Consider the following 19,135-nt stretch of genomic DNA (forward strand, 5'->3'; position numbering starts at 1 on the left):
CTGTGTATTTATATTCCTCGGATTTTTATGGAATTATGTACTGCTACTCCTGAAAACAGAATACATATCAAATAGTTAAATCGATTAAATTTTTTGCATTAATATTATTGCCTTTTGAATCTTTTCATGCCCTTTAACCGATACCTTCAATTCGATAATTTATCCCGCCTTACTTTTATCGATACCATATGACCCAACACAGTTGTCACAGTATTGAAACAAGCAACCCTGTCCGTCAACCAGTGTTTCAGTCTCGTTCTATTTTTGTTCCCTGCAAAGCAGTTGGAAACTTGAATTGGTATCGTGTATGGTCAATCGCTTCATTATTGTGTTTTGTTGGTCTAGTTTTCTTGTTGCTTCTTCGGTCTTTATATATGCGCTGAAGTTTTGAATTAATTGTGGAAAATATAAAAGAAAATTAAAACTGCTTGCAATGAAATAGAACAAGGCGCTAAGAAACGCGACCATTGCAGAGCAATACACTAACAAAAGTTTACGTTATACGATGTGTTAATTCCAATAATCATGCGTTGTTCATTCGCGAATATGTTGAATGGTTTGTTTATTTGCGCCCACGTTGAGTGCGTTTAACGAAAGTGTATGGTGGCTTAATACTGTGAATACAAAATACATATGTATAAAAGAAATCTTTAGCAGAATATAAAAATAATACCATAAAATACAAATTGAAGTAACAAAACGCAAGCACAGCCAGTTCAAAGTGTATTTATTGGGCGTGTGTGCTTTTTAAGAAGTGCAAATACATATTGAAATAAAAGTGAGGAGAGGAGTAAAAGTGCATCTGTGCGAAGAACGTGTGTGCGTATACGCGCGAGTGAGTCGAGAATGTGCGATAATGACGAATCCTTTTCGTCACAACAAGAATCCAATTTGAATATTAATATGAACGACAGTGCTGAGCCCTGCGATCTAATAACTGCACACAACCAAAGCCAATTGGCGCAGGATGCAATTTCACTGTGCAGTTCAGAAGCATCTTTCGACCAGCAGCTGCACCAGACCACACAATCGCTGGCCATAGCGAGTTCGATGATGGCCGGTTTTGGTTATGACCCCAACAGTGTCGCCAACAATGGAGGCAGCATTGGCGCCGGCGCGGTCGGCACTGGCAGCGGCAGTGGCAGCAATAGTATTGTGCGTTATAATAATTTAAATATTTTCGGTTCAAACGAGTCTGTGGGTGTAATGGCAACGCCTACGGTCACAACACCATCGCTGGCACCGCAAATCGCTGCCGCTGTGAATACGGTCAAGATCAATGTAGAGGAACTGTTGCGCGAAAATCGTGCGCTACGCGAAAAGCTCAAGGAAGTCACTGCCGATCGCGATCATTTGCTATGCGAAGTGTCAAATTTTCGATTAGAACTGGATATGTCCGAGTTGAAACAGCTGCCGGAACAAAGGTAAGTGCACTTCAGTCAATAATCTACTTTGGTGGGGGGTAGCAGGGTGTGTCATTGTGTGCACTTAGCACAGAATACGTGATGACTCAAACAACAGGCCGGTTTGGCACTTCCTTGCAGCAAGCAATTTGTGGTGACTGCGCAGGTTTTGTTGCCATCGACTTATTTGCGTGTGTGTACGTAATTATACCTTACATGTGGACTTTTATGTTTGTACGAATGCTTGTTTGTTGGTCCTTAAAAAAGTCACCCCTACTGCGCGCGTGCCATTCGCATTGGTTGACGGACCGCTCGAAGGCTCAATTTGTGCTCGTATGGGTCTCAAGTGCGTCTGGTTTGAAGTTTTACACAGAACAGGAAACAAAAGTGTAAACCAGTTAAGTGTACTGAACGGAGCGACAAAAGCGACAATGCAAACAAACTTTGGTTGTAGAGCATATGCATAAATGTACGGATGTATGTAGCAAAAAAAAATATTTTTATTTTTTTTATGCGTGCTGGCTTGTTTGTGGGTGTGATTTTTGGTTGAGCTGGTCGAATTTCTATTAGACTTTATTGCTTGTAGTAAACCTGTTTTGGTATCAATTAGAGCACTTTCAAGTGCTAAAACTGGCTTACAAGCAAAACGGTGCATTTGTGGCTTCTACTATGTTTAACTTAAACTCATTCATAACTTTTATAAAGACGAAACATTCATGAAAAAGCAAAAGGAGAAAAGATTTTAAACACTTTCACACATACTATATGCTGCTATAATTATCATATAATAGATTAAACTTAAATTTAAATTTTGATGCAATCACCTAATTAAACATTAGCCAAAAATCTGATTAATTATAAAATAAATTGATACTAATCGCCATATACATACATACATGAGTGCATTCACTTTGATCTCTGTCGTAAATCTTTTTATCTGTATGCATTGAGTCAGGCATTGACACTTTAATATTATCTAATATTAAATAGTCAGTCAAACATTAGATGCACATCAATGCCTCGCTATACGACCGCTTATTATACGGCATTTCGTTATAACCGCTTTTTTTTATTTATGACACTTTTTTCAATTTACGACCTGAAATTTTTCACGATACGGCCAATACAAATTACGGTGGAATTTTTTTTTATTTGTGAATTATGCGTTACTGAAAAAAATGCAGTGTGCACGGAGAGTCAACTTTCGTACACGTTTATAAAGCAGGGAAAGATCCAATCCCATTTCAGCCACTCCAACATTCTCATGACAGCTGGTTCTGCGTTTCCGGAATGACTCGGGTTTCTCCCGGCCAAGGGCTGGCGCCCCAGTAAACTAGCCCTGTTTTAAGCTATTTGGGCAAAAATAATGGATTTCTTTTTCCCCAAACTAAAATATTCTGGATCTCCCATGTATTGTTTTTCATTTTTCTACGAAGATTACTAGTTTTATTTATTTATATTACATCTCTAGCATCAAATAAGAGTTTTTCTCTTTCCACAAAATAACCTTTATATAGTATTTTTTAAGGCAATTTTAGTTTTGTTTTCTTTTTTATAATACCTATATTGATGTTGTTAGATATGTTATCTTTATTGTTTTTTATAAATGTTTTTATTTTATTTTGTTTTGCTTAATTTGGCAATAAATTCACCTATTTTAAATACGTTTGTTTTATTTAATGATTAATTATTTTTTATAAACATTATTTCATTTTCCGAAGCCATAAGAAAATTAAAACTTTACTAACAAAATTTGAATTATCTAAATACACTGAATATATCGTATAATTTATTTAATTATAATATTTTATTTTATTTAAATTTACTGTTTTTTATTTTTTATTTCTTTAATTTTTTTTTCATTTTTTTATTTAAATTTATTTTTTTTATACTCGTATATTTTTTTTTTTATTTATGTACTTCTTTTTAATATTTCCTTTATGCATTCAGTTAACAACACAATTTGCCTAACTAAACATCGACAGTTAGTTCTACGTTTACATTATTTACTTTTTGGAACAAAATATGTTCATGCGGCATTAATAAATTCTCACAGATTATAGTTTGACCTTCGTACGGTTTGAGGATCTTTTTTAAAAGGATATAGCCATAAATAACATAAAAACTTAAAAATTAAATTTTAAGAGCAACCTAGAATATGTTAAAGTCACGTCCAAAGACGAAAGAGTCTGGCCAGCCGTTGGGCTTAATAAAATATATTTTATTTTATTTTACTTTTAAAAGTGCCATTTGTATACTACAGTGCACGCTCGATAACGTGTACTAATTAAAACCAAGAGAGTTCACAAAAGTGTTCACGTTTGCGAGTGCCAAACAGTTATAAAGTCAATACATATTTACGCAATTAAATTCACATTTTATTATTATTATTATGGTATGAAATGTAAATTTTAAACTCTTTTAAAATTTAAAACATTGAAAGGGGTTCATAAAGAACCAAAAATTTCAGCTTTTCTTTTAATGTCAAGTACACGAGCAGTTTCTAGGAACTCATTTTTATGCAGCAAATCTAAGGAAAAACACACCATGACAGGCCAAAATTGCGACTGAAAATGAGATTCCCTAAGTTCATAATTATTTGGGCGCAATGCAAACTACTTGCAAACTTAGAGTAGTTAATGTCCAAAAAAAAAATGTTTTGAAGTGTTCACGTTATCGAGCGTGCGATGTATTCAAACTTTCATATGATATATATAAAATAATGGTTGTTGCCGAATTAATTTTTTTTGTATTAAGTACAGATTTAAAAAAAATTTTTTTTTTTTTTTTGTAGTTTGCGAATTATAATTTTAATGTTGTATTTTTCCTTTATTTTATTTTAACTTTATTAAATTTTTTATATAATTCTTTCTTATATATATTAATTATTTTTTATATGTTCTATTCCCCTTTTATCTTGTTTCATTTTATTTAATTTTTTATGTATTTTGCGTCTGTAATAAAATACGTTAAATTTCGCTATATCTTTTGTAATAAAATATTTTTATGTAATTATTTTAAGTTCTATTAAAAATAATATCCATTTATTGTATTTAATTAAATTAAATTTTTTAACTTGATTTAAACAGTTTAATTTAATATGATTTTTATGTAGTCATATAATATTTCATTGTTTTTGTTTAAATTGTTCTTGTTTTTTTATGTTGTTCTTGACTTTGTTATAGTGTAATAATTGAGGCAGCATAAACATCCCCCGGGTCGTTCCGGTTCCGTAGAACCGACTGTCGTGGAAACATTTTTGTTTTAATTAACCTCACATTTGTTAAAAGAGATTTTATTGAATTTCAAAAAAAAAGTGAAGTGAGTTTTCAGTTACTAAAATATTTTTTTATTCCCAACTCTTTATAATTATAATTATATAATTATGTACATATATATAAAGTTAATAATTATTAATATGCTAGATATAAAAGAATGATTAAAAATAAGTTTTTGGTTTATTATTTTATACTTCTATTAATTTAACTTTATTTCTTTAATATTTTAATTTTAATATTTTTTTATATATTTCGTTAATTTACTTTTTGAAATGTATCTCATTGAGATAAGGTAAAGCTTCTTTATGCATACTTAAATAATACTCTAAATATTTTCAACCAATTTATTACGTGATTTTTTTTATTACTTTTTTTGATAAATAAAATCCAATCAACTGTTTAATTAAATTCTTCCATCTAAATTCATAAATGCACACACTAACAGACATATGGTATGCGCCTGTTTTATAAATTTTAGTGTCGTTATTGGTAGTATTCCACATACTCTCTCAATGTTCATATCTCTGAAAAATTCCGCAAACAAAATTATCAAAAATAACTCCCCTGTAACAGTATTGGCAAAGCTAATCGCACAAGTAAATACCTGCATACACACACACAACATAAATGCCGCAGCGAATGGCAAATAAGTTCATTATTGTAACAAACAGTCAATCGCCGTTGTTTTGTACGCCAGCTATGCGACCATCAAGAGCGCACTAACACCAGCACCACCCTTGAAAAAACCACATATGTGTATGTGCTTGGCCGTCGTAAGCAGGCATGACTCAAGCACTGAGATAAGATACATTTTTTAGTGCAGTTCTTGGCTTTTTCTACTATTTTTTCTAAGCTTTTCCCCCTTCATTATTCTGCTTCAGGTCTTATCAAACGTTCAATTTGCTTTGACTAGTATAAGTAGTTACATACTTTATTTTTGTGTATGCATGTATGTGTGTGATTATGTGCTTCACTGCTCAATTTTTTCTGGTTTACTTTTTGTATGACTATGCATGATTGTAATTTGTGTTCGTTTGTGTGCAAACCATGTCGGGGAAGATAACAATACAACTGTTTTGGTAGGTTCTTTATTTTGGACACGATTTTAATCACTCGCCAAGCGCCGCGCTAACACCGTTGCCGCCGCACGACTTTTTCACACTCAGCTAGATATAGTTAAGGCCCTGAGATAACTTTGCGCTGTGTGTATGTGTGTGCGTGTGTGCGTGAGTAGTAGCTCGCGCGTTTTTGTTGATATTTTCCAGTTCATTGTGCGCAGCAAATTAGCATGCAAAGCAGTGGTTATAGCAGTAGCAGCAGCGTCGCATTGAGCTTTGCGAAAGATAAGGTTTTAATTTCCTTAAGCGCACATAGTTCGTACCCTTTTGACCTTAGCGCTTAATTTTATAGCCTCCACTGCATTACTGCCAGTTAATAAATAATCAACTGTCGGCGCGCGCTGCTTCGTTCCGCACATGCACACGCACTCGTTCAAGTCTCTTGCTTAGTTCCTACGGTGCAGCGGTCACCTCGTCACATTTCAAACTCTTTTCCACATTTTTTTTGTGTTGTTTTTTCACTTTTGCTTCATGTAGCGAAAGCAGATTTGCCCTGTGGTTGGGCTTTGGCTTGTCTTTAAATAAACAACTTTCAACTTTTTTTAGCTTCCTTCTTGTTATCTTCTGCTTGTTTTTGGTATTATTTGGAAAGTAGAAGACATAATTTTATGCGAATTAGACACTGAAAGCGTAAATGGCAATTCTTCGCCTTCCTCATTCAGCGGCGGCTTGCAGCAACAAAGAACGCAAATTAACCCGCATGACATTGTGGCGCACAGAAAGAACACCATAAACTGCATTAGGCCCCGCACTCCGTGCCGCTGGTCTCGATCCATGTTTGTATCCTACTTTACAGGCCCCACCGTGCGCACCACATATTCTTTCGCTTGCACCTGAGGCATTCACCGCGCTGTGATCCACATATGTATGTATATATGTATGAGTGTTTATATTTAGTTTGCTTAGAAAGGAGAAAAAACATTGCGTTAAGAAAATTATGGCATGCCATAGCAGCGTCGTCGGCTGGGGCAGCATTGTTAGCAATCTTATTAATGCGCGCCTGAACTTTTAAAGTGCGCTAAATTTAGCACTGGTTGGGGGGAACAAGAAAATATATGTACAAACATACATTTCTTAAACAAGCGCAAGTTCAGTTTTGGTTTTGGCTCGCAAATGAGTTGCGTTTTTATGTTTTAGTGTTTTGTTTTTGTGCTCTTGCACGCATTTATCCATACTCTTTATATTTTATTTGTGTTGTTCTTTTGCGTACTGCATTGTTGCTATGATTTCTTTTCTGTTATTCAACCACTCAGCCTTTCTCTCTGTGTGTGCTTTCATTTTCCAACGAAACTATTGAAAGAATTTTAATTTTTTTATTGCACTTGGGTTACGCACACATACCTACGTGCTTACCGTGTTACAACGGCGTGTAAAATAATAGCCGCGGCGGTAATACCAGCTATACTGACAGTTGTTGTTGTTGTTAACTATACATACATATATGGGGAATGCTGCTGGAGTGGCTGGCAGTCCTTGGTCAGATGTAACGTAAAACCGACTATCATCAGAATGCTATTCTTACGGTGACTATCAGTCCTTCTTCCGTCAAACTTCTGTACTTGTGTAAGTTTTCAAAACAGTAAAGCCTGAAAATGTTTTAAGTGTTACGCATTTTATTAGATATTTAAAAATGTACTGATCAAAATATAAGCAGCTATCGGTAATAATTACCATTCCAATTAAACATACGATTTTTTCAATGCCATTTTCGGTAGTTTGTGCAGTGATTGATCAACGAAAAATAAAAAATTGAAGTTGGTAAAATTGATCATTTGATTTATGATAATTGATTCTTGATATTTTTTTGTTTATTGCTAATGGAGTTATGTAATGTTACCATATTTAAAAAAAAATTGTATCGCCCCTCCTATGGAGCGTAGTGGTTGACGACCTGCTTCACTTGCTGATAAACATCCGCCGTCAGGGATACGCACATGGCGTTGCAATTATAACGCGCGGCAAGTTCGAGAACACTCTTTGCGACATATTGCAAAGAGCTTTAAATCTGACGAAGAGATGGTGCTCTGAGGTGGGTCTGGGTATAAATCCGTCCAAAACAGCCATTATTTCTTTCATCAGGAATGAGAGAGATCAGCATTGACGGGGTTGCTACTGGTTTGGTCAGCGAAGTTAAAAATCTCGGCCTTGTCCTTTATGCCAGGAAGAGTTGGAAGAGGCATGCTGACGCCACCTTGCCCAATACAACAAAGTCTCGCATGATCCACAAACGTGTAGCAGAAAATCCTTGAGCTGTAGCCCAAGAATCCTGAGATGGATTCACATCGTGATAATAAGGCCAATGATAACATATGGAGCGGTCGCGTGGGCATCGAGAGCCATCTCTTGATGGTGCCCTACAGCTGCTTGGAGGTGATACTTGAGCTGGCACCGCTTCATATAGTTATTTAGTAATCAACCAAGCGTGCCCTGTTGAATATTACCAGGGAGGCTGCGGGAGAGGACAAATGATGTCAACTAAAAACATGGAATTTCTAAGGCTGCAGCTCCCACTTACTTAAAGATGTTATCACTAAAGTCATCAAATTCGAAAAGAAGTTCAAGGGTGTACCCTGCACTTGTACACAGATGGCTTAAAGACCACTGAAATCGTAGGTGGTCCCAGAACCAAATGTTCTGTGCCGCTGGGTTTTCCAAGCACCCTCCAAGCGGAGATGTATACCATCTGTCTATGTGTAGAGATAAACTTAGCAGAATTTTGCGAAATGAGCGACTCGCTATTCTAAGCGACAGTCAGTCGGCACTCAAGTCTCTATCATCCTTTGAGATTAAGTCCTCACTGGTCCTTGAGTATATCGAAAAACTGAATCTACTAGGAACCCACAATCACATGCGGCTAATTTGAATCCCAGGACACAGGAGTATAACTAGGAACGAAATACGGGACGCATTGGCGAGAGAGGCTGCAGCCTCGCCATTAATAAGACCCGAGCCCTTCCTTGCTATGAGCGAAGAGCTTAGGCTAAGAGAGGTTTGCTGGAATCAAACTATGGGGCAACACCAAGCGAAATCCTTATTGGGAGGGTACAACCCTCACAGCAATCCCTAATGATAAACTGAGAATGCTCACGGGCATTCTCACAGGTCACTGCAGACTGCGTAGTAATCTGCACATGATCGGTCCACTGATTCCTGTCGATGTCCTGCGACCAATCCCTGGAGACTCCAATGCATCTTTTCTTTGAATATAGCGCTATAGCACGGAGAAGGTTGAGACATACCGGTCAAATGCAGCCAGAAGAAAGGCACATACGCCTAATCAAACCCAGCTCTATCCTCAGTTTAATAAGGGAACTGGGTCTGTATGAGGTACTTTGATGAGCAGAGGGCTTAAAAGTCCATGAGGTCGAAGTGCAAGGAAAATCTCGCTATCTATTCAAAGCATTTACAGACTAATTTTGATCTCCACATCAGAGGCCTAGCAGCTTAAATTTATGCTTAACGAGAGTTTTTCGCAAAACAAACGGGCTGGCATTTGCTTCCAACGCCAATGATGAGTTTTGCCCTTTCTAAGCAGGATAAAGAAGCGAATAGATCAAGTGATGCACGACGACAAGACAAAATAAATCTGGTCATCAAATAAACTATCGGCACACTCGCGCATCGGCACTCACGTCACAGTTTACAGTTATAATTTTGAAGTAGTAAATTGTCCAGGCGGTGCCTACTGATGGTAGCAGAGGCAGAGGGCCTTTGCGTTGGAAGCTCACTTGGTGTGTCCAATTGGTGCCGGTTAGCACGAGAAAGAAACGAGTTATGCACTCACAAATAAGAAATGTGTGTAATATTTTATTTGCAAAAGTATGCTATTTTAGTTGGCAAAACTGTACATATTATGCACTTGTGCTTGTAGGCAATGCCTGTGTGTGGCACTTGCTTGTTATACACATTCGTACATTACACATTTGCACTCAAAAATTATTTTTTACATACTTTCTGATTGTAAATACATATCGTACATACATATATTCTTGTATGTACATATGTATGAAATGTATAGCATTTATTTATACCTGCATATTCGAAATGCACTCTGCATCAAAAGTATTCAGAACTTGAGAAACTTGCCATGTATCGGTTGTGTTCCAAAGAATTTCTTACTACAGTATTTTCAAATGAAATTTACTGATTTAACTTTTAACAAAGAATTTGTACTTTTTGTGCAAATAAGTAAAATATCAGCATTTTTGAAATTTCATATTTTATTTACGAGTTTTGCGTATATTTCTTCATATTCAGGGGAACGGAATCTAAGTAAAATATTTACAACAATGCCCTATCCAATAAACATACATATGTACATATGTATATAAAATTAGAGCTTACACCCTCTTTGAGTGTTTGGCCGAGCTCCTCCTCCTATTTGTGGCGTGTGGCTTGATGTTGTTTCACAAATAGAAAGACCTACAGCTTTTCTTCATTTTGGTGTTTCACGGAGATTCGAACCTACGTTCTTCGATTGGTAGGCACACACCAACCCATTCGGCCACGGCGGCCAATGGAAATTCAATTAAAAAAAGCTTGACATTTTAATACATATATTGTTTGTTTGTTGTTGTTGTACTCGTTATTGTTGTTGTATTTTTATATTGTTGCATTTTTTATTGTTGTACTTGCTATACTGTTGTTGTTGTTGTACTATTGTACACGTTCTTGTTGTTCTTGTTCTTATTGTTTGTTGTTGTAGCAGTTCATCAAGACCTGCCAGTACTGTGTAGTCACCTCTGCGGTCGTCATCGTCTATCTCATCTAAGGTTAGGCCTAGGATACATGCTGTTTCTACGGGTAGTACCCAAAGGGGTCTTAGGTGAGTGGGTTTGAGAGGGCATGTAAATAGGTGGTTAATATCGTACAGGTTACCTTCACATGCCGCCTTACCTATCATCTTTCTAGCCGCTTGTGTGACACCTTGAACTTCTTAGGTGGTGCTGCAACTTCTTTTCTGGCACTTTATTGAGTCTTCCTTCGATTTACATTCATAGTGAAGAAATCAAATTGCGTTTCCAGTAACATCTGATGCATAAATTCATCACCGTTTTCACTACGCAAATTCAAAAACTCACGTGAACACTCGACGAGCTGTTGCTTCTGATTTGGGAGCATACTCGGCACCCGTATTACGCTCACCTTAATATGTTTCATTTCAGACGTGCATCTTCCAAAATTTGTAACTTTTTTAAATCTTAACTTCAATCTGCTGGCCTCATCGCTGATCGTCTCTACTTGACTGCCTACTTGGTTTGAATAGACTATTCCACTTATAGATCCTTGTTTTTTATGATCAAGAATCTCAGTTAACAGATGGTTTCTACTTGTACTCCATATTATTGTATATATATCTGATTTTTCTTAGTGAAGAATTTGATCATGGTTCCACTGGCTCTTGTCGCTTCTGTGACCAATCCCTAGAGTCTCCAATACACCATCTCCTTTAATGCAGCGCTGTAGGGCGAAGAAGGTCGAAGCATCTCAGCCATTTGCAGCCTGAAGAAAGGCACATACGCTCAGTCCAACTCAGTACTATCTTAAGTTGAATAAGGGAGCTGGGTTTAGATGAGGTGCTGTAATGAGTAGAGGGCACAAGGGTCATGAGGTCGAAGTGCAAACCTCCACTAAATCTTAATGTGATCATGGTTGATATATTCTCCTCTATTTATAAGGTGATATCTGAAAGGTCATTGAACTGATTTCAGTGAAATTTATTCTTAGTACTTACAGATTTATTAGGTGCAAAATATTGTTTTTTGATTTTTGTAAAAATCCACCAAGATTTGCCAAACTTTTTTTAAGTCAAGTGCTGTCAATGAAATTTTCAAAATTGCCGATTCCGAATGTTATCCAAAACGTAATATTTTAATTGGATTTTAATAAGCTGCTCTAGTTTAATTTATTGCAACCATAAACTTTTTTTTCTTCAAATGAAATATTTTTAAAAATTATTATTAAATATTAAATAGCAGAAAATTTATTACGATTTTTTTTATGTCTGATGCTTGTTTGTACCAAAAAAAAATTTTAGCAGCCACAATTTTAAAACCCCACATTTTCATACCTTTGCCAACACGCTTTGCCTTCGTGAATGTAAAAATAATTTATATGAATCGATAGAAAATGAAAGAGAGAGTGAATTTAAAAATAAATGTGTGCAAAATTTGAGTTGTTTATTTTTACTTGTGCTTTGCAATATTTTTCTGCAAACCAATTGCAGAAAACGAATCCTATAAATATACACAAAAAAGTGCAAAATTGAGTCACAGAAAATGAATGCCGCAAAAAGCGCAACGATTTTAATCTCACACAGCGATTAATCACATAAAAATGCGCAAAATAAGCAGAAAAATTGAAAATATTGAATTTTTTATTGATTCGCCGTAAAGCTAAAATTATTTCTAGTTAATATTTGTTTGTTTGTATGCCTATTTTCGAAATACCGCTCAAAACGAAACATGCAAGCGGGTATCAATCGATTATTATGCTAAAAGCGTAAGGAATGGAAAAATCGTAATTTAAAATTAATATTAAACGCTGAACACATTGGGAAATCTTCTTTTTAATTTTTTTTTACGTTTAAATGAAAGCGTTCAAAATGTTGTACTTCCGGGCAAAAGGCAAACACTCGCACGCACACGTGCACACACTTCCCCTTACAGAAAAGAAACCAGACCTCGGCATTGCATTGCGACATTGCCCTAAGTATTGCCCACTTAGGCGATCATAATAATACTGAGTACTTACATGCATACATATGCACATATATGCAGATGTTATAATAAGCACGTACCTACTTTAGTCCTATAAACAAAAATAACAAAAAAATTAATACAAATAAATTACTGCTACGGAGGTTTGATTTCCGATTGCATTTCATCAAAATTGGATAACTATTATTATATTTTATAATTTATTAATTTTAATTTCAATTTACTTTATTCTCATTAGTGCTGGGTCTGAATATTAGGATGGTTCAAAATGTAATGGAGCAAATTTATTTCAAGTGGGATTTTTCAAAACTCCGCAAATACCTAGTTTTGAATAGATTTGTATACCCTAATGGTAGTAGTATACGTCTTAGCTCTATCACGCTATTACTTTTCAAATTATAATACAAGGTTGCCAATATTTGACGGACCCATGTGTTTTTTTTAATTTTTTTTAATCGAAGCAAAACACAATTTTTTTGATGTTGACGATAATTAATTTTATTTTGTTCAAGTAGATTTGTTGACATCACTTTTTGAATATGATATCTCTCAAATGGCCGTCTTGAGCCCGTACGGCATATTGTGCCCGTTTTGCAGCATTTTCCATAGTTTTAGCTAACATTTCGGCTGGAATAGCGGCTATTTCCTCACGGATGTTGTTCTTGAGCTCTTCTATGGTCTTTGGCTTATTAATATAAACCTTTGATTTTAAATATCCCCACAAGAAGAAGAATCGGGCGAACGCAGTGGCCAGTCAAAATCGCCATTTTTCGACATCAAACGACGAGGAAGCAAAAATCGATTGTGGTGCGAGCTGTGTGCGGTGGAGCGCCGTCTTGTTGATACCAGAAGTGCCTCATTCGCTTTCGACGAATAATTGGCATCACAAAAGTGGTTATCATATCGCGGTAACGGTCCTGATAGACGGTAACAGCTTGACCATCTTCATTTTCGAAGAAAAACGGCCCAATAATCGTTTTCGCTTTAAGGCCGCACCAAACAGTGGCTTTTTCGTCGTAAAGAGGTACCTCTTGAATTTCCTGAGTATTTTCAGTGGCGTAAATACGGCAATTTTGTTTGTTTACCGTCCCATTCAATAAGAAATGAGCCTCATCGGACATGATGATTTTGTTCATCTTCTTCTTCTTTTGACTTCTTTTGTTGAATGTAAATTTCAACAATTTGGGAGCGCTCGCGTGGCGTGTATTGTTCCATAGTAAAAATCTGCTTGGACTGACGCTTCCAACGCGGTATGTCATTAAGCGATCTGACGTCTTTCTCAAAAGATACAGGGTTGCCAGATGGGTCCGTCGAATATTGGCAACCCGGTACATACTTGTCGAAATTAATAGAATAGAATCCTTATTGAAGATTAGATAGTGAAAAGAACCAGCCCAACAAATATGCATATACAGGGTTTGATTGAAAAGTAATGAGCCTTATTTTTTTAAGCAGTTTTATTAAACCTTTTGGCTTATACAACTAATATTCTTCAAAATAGGACCCTTGAGCGTCAATACACCGCTGGTAGCGGTCTTTCCACTACAGGAAACATTTTTTAAACTCATCCGCCGGAATCGCGTTCAATTCGGCTCTCACAGTTTTTTGGATCGCCTCGATGGAGTCGAAACGCCTTCCCTTCAGCTTTCTTTTCAGGTGCGGGAACAAGAAGAAGTCCGGAGGGGACAGGTCTGGGCTGTAGGGAGGGTGGGAAAGCACCGGAACCCCCATCTTGGCCAATGCAGAGGTGCCGAGGAAGGCGGTGTGCGCCGGCGCATTGTCCTGATGCAGAACTCCCGGCCTTCCTTGAACGACTTGTGCCACCGTTTTACCTTGGCACTGGACAGAGATTCGTCCCCGTAAGCCTCCTTGAGTAGCCCAATGGTTTCGGTACTCGTTTTGTTTAGCTTTACGCAAAATTTGATCGAGTATCGTTGCTCCAACGATCGCTGCATTTTCACCACTGCAAAATCCTAACACACTTTTAAAACAGCTTTCATGCGCGGAGCGATTTTGACTGCACCGCTGTTGCCAGCGAACTGGGACCGATTTCTAGCGGAAGGGGAAAGTCCAACGATCATTTTCCGCGCGGGAAGGCTCATTACTTTTCAATCAAACCCTGTACATATTTTATATCAGCGGCAGATGCCTAAAATAATTTTGAGAGCCCACTTGTTTTTATTTTATTTATTTAAATATTGAAGCGCTAGAGCGGTATTTTTTTCGTAATCGCGTAATGTAATTAATGTTACTATAACTCTGTAATTCTGTTACTGTAACTCTAAAAGTTGTGGGCATCCCATTATGAAGCTTGCAGGGATTGTTGAGCATCACCATCATCGGTTCTTGTTTCTCCCATTGGAGCATAGGGCCTCAATAAAACACCTCCATGTCGTTCTGTTTTTTGCAATAAGGTTAATTTCGTTCCAAGTCTTTTCTGATGCTTTGATTTCTTCTGGGCCGATCTCCTCCATGATATTTTTGGACGATCAATCTGCTAATAGCGGTCGCCCCTCGGCAGGTAATGGCAAGCCTCCGAGTGTATTTCTGGCATGAAAAAGCTGCAAGTACAAATGAAACTTTGATCTTCTTTACTCTTTCCTCAACTACCATGTGAAAGTAAACATAAAACACATTTTTTTTACTTTCGAGAATTTTTTTTTGTCGCTAAGCCCACCTTAATGTGCATGCATGCATATGTACCTACATTTACCACTCACACGCTTCGCTGTAACTAAGTAAGCTCACACAAAATGCATAGTTATCTGTCAATAATTCCATTTGTGGATCAACCCTGCCTTTGACACATTAAAGTACAAACTTATTCATTAATAAATAATTATTAAACAAAAGTTAATTGCTTCTCACTTCGAGTATTTTTTAGTTCCTTTTTTGATGTGCGCTTGGCGCAAAAATTATGAATTAAATATGTATTCATATTTATTGTACATGTGTATGTATATACGAGTGTGCACATACGAGTATTATAGAATTGTGTCCTTGAAGTGTGACTGGCCATACAAAGTTGTACAAGTTGTGGAAGCGAAACCGATGTTGCTCTTCTTCTTCCTCCTCATTTGTGGCTGTGCTCGCGGTTATATTTCTACTTATTGCTTCATTACTGTTGATTTAAATATTTGTTTTGGTATATCTTCACTAATTGCTTCGCTTCCCTCATTCATGCTAATTTACGTAAATGCTTTTTAATAAAGTTGGCGTCATGCGGACTTCCAAAAAAGTTCATTGTGGTTCAGAAATGGTTGAGAATTTCATAAATTGTGGTAAACTGATAAGTGTTTAACACCACTTTAAAAAACAATAATTATTACAATTGTTAGCCTGCTATGTAATGAACTTTATCTAGTTTTTTTTTCCTTTTCATTGGGGATGCAATAAATATAACTTCTTAAAAACATAGTATTAAATGTACACGCTTATGCACGCAGTAGCGAACATAAGTGGGGCATGATAATTTTTTTAAATTTTTAAAATAATTTTTTTTTTTTTTAATTTTGAAATTTTTTCAACAGCGACGTCTACATATCAGTAGTGAATAGTTCCTAGACGGTAACTCTTTTATGTCAATATTGACATTCGTACAATTTTACACGATAGAACGCATTATAATTATTGAAACTTATGAAAATTATCGATCTTTAAAAACAACATATCGCAAACGTTGTGATTTTTTTTGGTGGAAAGAATCGTCCGAATGAGTCGACAATTCAAAGTTTGGTGAACAGTCAAGAAACTGTTTCTGTCGAGTATGGATGACTGACTGGCAGACCAAAAACTGGAGAATATTACTGCTGTAGGGTAAAGTGTTGCTGAACAACCTTCAGCATCGATATCTCGGCGTTATCAATAATTAGGCATTCCTAAATCGACTGTTTGGTGGGTTTTATTGTACCTGTAGACCCGCTCACGGGGGGCATTTAAATTGTTTCAAATATAATTGTTAAAGGCCGTATAAAATAGTGAGATCTGAAAGAACCTATATTTTTACAACAACAACATTTAGGCGCGTCTTTCGAAAGATCCTTTATTTCCCATGTTTTAAAAGTTACAATTTTATTATTGTGTTGAAATACCGTTCATTCTGTAACAAAAACCATACAAAACTTTCCATAAAATTTAGAAAAATTCAACAAATTTTCATCTGAATTTTAAAATTTTTAATCTTTTAACCCAAGATTTTATAAATTGCACTTCTTATATGAAACACCACGCAGAAGTCGTTAGAAACAACAGATTTTTAAAGTAACCGTATTTATTACACTAGAATTCAATGGACTAAAAAACTACATATGAGAGCCCTTGATTTTGAAAGTCGACTAAGTCAAAATTTTTAAAAATCGAGTTTATCAGCTACTTGTTATCTAATCCTAATGAACTAACATAATCTGAAGAGATTAGCAGTATGCCATGAAAATTAACTCGTAAAATTGAGTGTATTTTTTGGTTGTTAAACAAAATACGGAAACTGTTCATTTTGATAGTCGACTAAGTCAGTTCGTTGAGAAATTTTGGAAAATAAATAATAATTTTGTAATGCCTTCAGATAACGATTCAGGTATGATCAAGTAATCATTTAAATGTAAAAACGTACTATTTATAGTTAATTGTAGACATTGTACTGCGAAGAAGTTTAAGTAATGCTCCCAAGAAATGGAAACGAATAAGAGCAATACCGTCTTCAGATGAATCAACTGATACTGTGAAAGTGAATTCGGAACCCCTACAAATGGAAGAAATCAACATGAAATCAAGAAAGAGGAGCCGAAATCAACTTAATTATGCACAAAATATAAGAAAAATGAAGAGAAATAGTGGAGAGGAATATGAAACAAAAAAGTCTAAGCTTGTGAGTGGTAAACTTTTCGAACATAAAGATTGCCGTTGTTCCAAACAATGTATAAATGCAATTGGATATGAAGATAGGAAAGCAAATTTTGATTTTTTTTGGAAATTAGCAAGTTTTGAAAAACAGAATTTGTTTCTGCACGGTTTGGTTCGAAAACTATCAATAAAGCAAAGACGACCCAGAAATGAAGAAGGATATATGAGAAAATGTAGTTATAAGTATCATATAAATTTACGGAATTCAGAAGTTTCCATTTGTAGAACTTTTTTTTGGATACTTTTAAAATATCTTACGGAAGATTAAACGGTGCCTGGATTTACGTGGCAAAATGCTTGGTTCATCTAGAAAAACAGATGAAGATAAAATTAAAGTGGTACGAGAACATATTCTGAGTTTTCCAGCATGTGAGAACCATTACACGAGATCACATCACACTTCAGGTCGAAAGTATTTAAGTGCTGACTTAAATATCCGAAAAATGTATGAGATGTATGTGAAAAAATGTGATGAAAATAATATATCACGTGTGAAGGAGTGGACTTACAGGAAAATTCTCAATACGGAGTTCAACTTAAATTTTCATACTCCTCGTAAAGACACTTGCCAAAGGTGTGATTCACTAAAACTAAAAATAGAAGCATCCAGTAACGAAGACGAGAAGTTGCATCTTATGGAAATTCGTGATTCACATCTTATCAGTGCCGAACAGGCCAGAAAAAGTTTAACAGATGACATACAAAAAGCAAAAGATAACCCGGGTGAATATTACGGTTTCACATTTGATCTACAGAAAGCACTTGCGTATCCAAAACTTTCTGTTTCGGTAGCTTATTATAAGCGCAACATGTATGTATACAATTTGGGGTTTCATAATTTCCACAATGAAAATGCTAAAATGTATGTATGGGATGAAACAATCGCTTCAAGAGGATCACAGGAAGTTGCGTCCTGCATCTTAAAGCACATTCAGGACATTACCACTCAAAAGCACGTCATAGCTTACAGTGATGCCTGCACAGGACAAAATCGTAACATCAATATAGCTTTAGTTTGGTTAAAAATTGTACAGTCATATGATAACAATGTTGAAACTGTTGATCATAAATTTATGGTATCAGGCCATTCTTTTTTGCCAAATGATCGCGATTTTGGTATGATAGAAACTAAAATTAAAAAATCGAATTATTTATACATACCTGAGCATTATTATAATTTAATAGAAGTATGTAAAAAAACCCATTTTTGGTGGTACAAATGGCTCAGAAAAATTTCATTTCGACAAAACAACTAAAAGATTCAACGAATAATAGAAAGAAAAACACCAATGGAGAAGCTGTGTCTTGGCTAAAAATTCAATGTATCAGATTTCTAAAAAATTCTCCATATAAGATGTTTTATAAAACTTCCTTAGATGACAATTCCGAATTCAAAATATTAGACCTCTCACCTAAAATAGGAAGACCTAAAATATACAAAAATATTGATTTGCCTCCATTGTACACAACTATTAGACCAATAACAAAAGAAAATCATAAAGATATGATGGATTTACTACCCTATATCCCACCAATTTTTCACAAACACTTTACTTCCCTAAATATGTATTAACAAATAATTTACTTTGTTACAATGAAATGAGTTTGAATAAAATGTTAATTACTAATAAAAATGTTTCCTTGGAATAAGTCATTTATAAAGTCATTCTGTTAATTTTGAAAGTCGACTGAGTCATTTGCAACCTTTCAAAAGCACA

At 35.6% G+C, this 19,135-nt stretch overlaps 1 protein-coding gene across 1 annotated transcript in view; it reads left to right on the forward strand.

The window, feature by feature from the left end:
- Nucleotides 1-250: 250 nt before the first annotated feature.
- LOC128860458 (uncharacterized) overlaps nucleotides 251-19,135 on the forward strand; it is a 51,410-nt gene continuing 32,525 nt past the window's right edge. The window contains exon 1 of the mRNA XM_054098005.1: nucleotides 251-1,424. Within this exon, the coding sequence (XP_053953980.1) occupies nucleotides 847-1,424 (578 nt within the window). The 5' untranslated portion in view covers nucleotides 251-846. The remainder of the gene's footprint in view (nucleotides 1,425-19,135) is intronic.

Source organism: Anastrepha ludens, chromosome 4 (assembly GCF_028408465.1).
Source record: "Anastrepha ludens isolate Willacy chromosome 4, idAnaLude1.1, whole genome shotgun sequence".
Classification (NCBI taxonomy): Eukaryota; Metazoa; Arthropoda; class Insecta; order Diptera; family Tephritidae; genus Anastrepha; species Anastrepha ludens.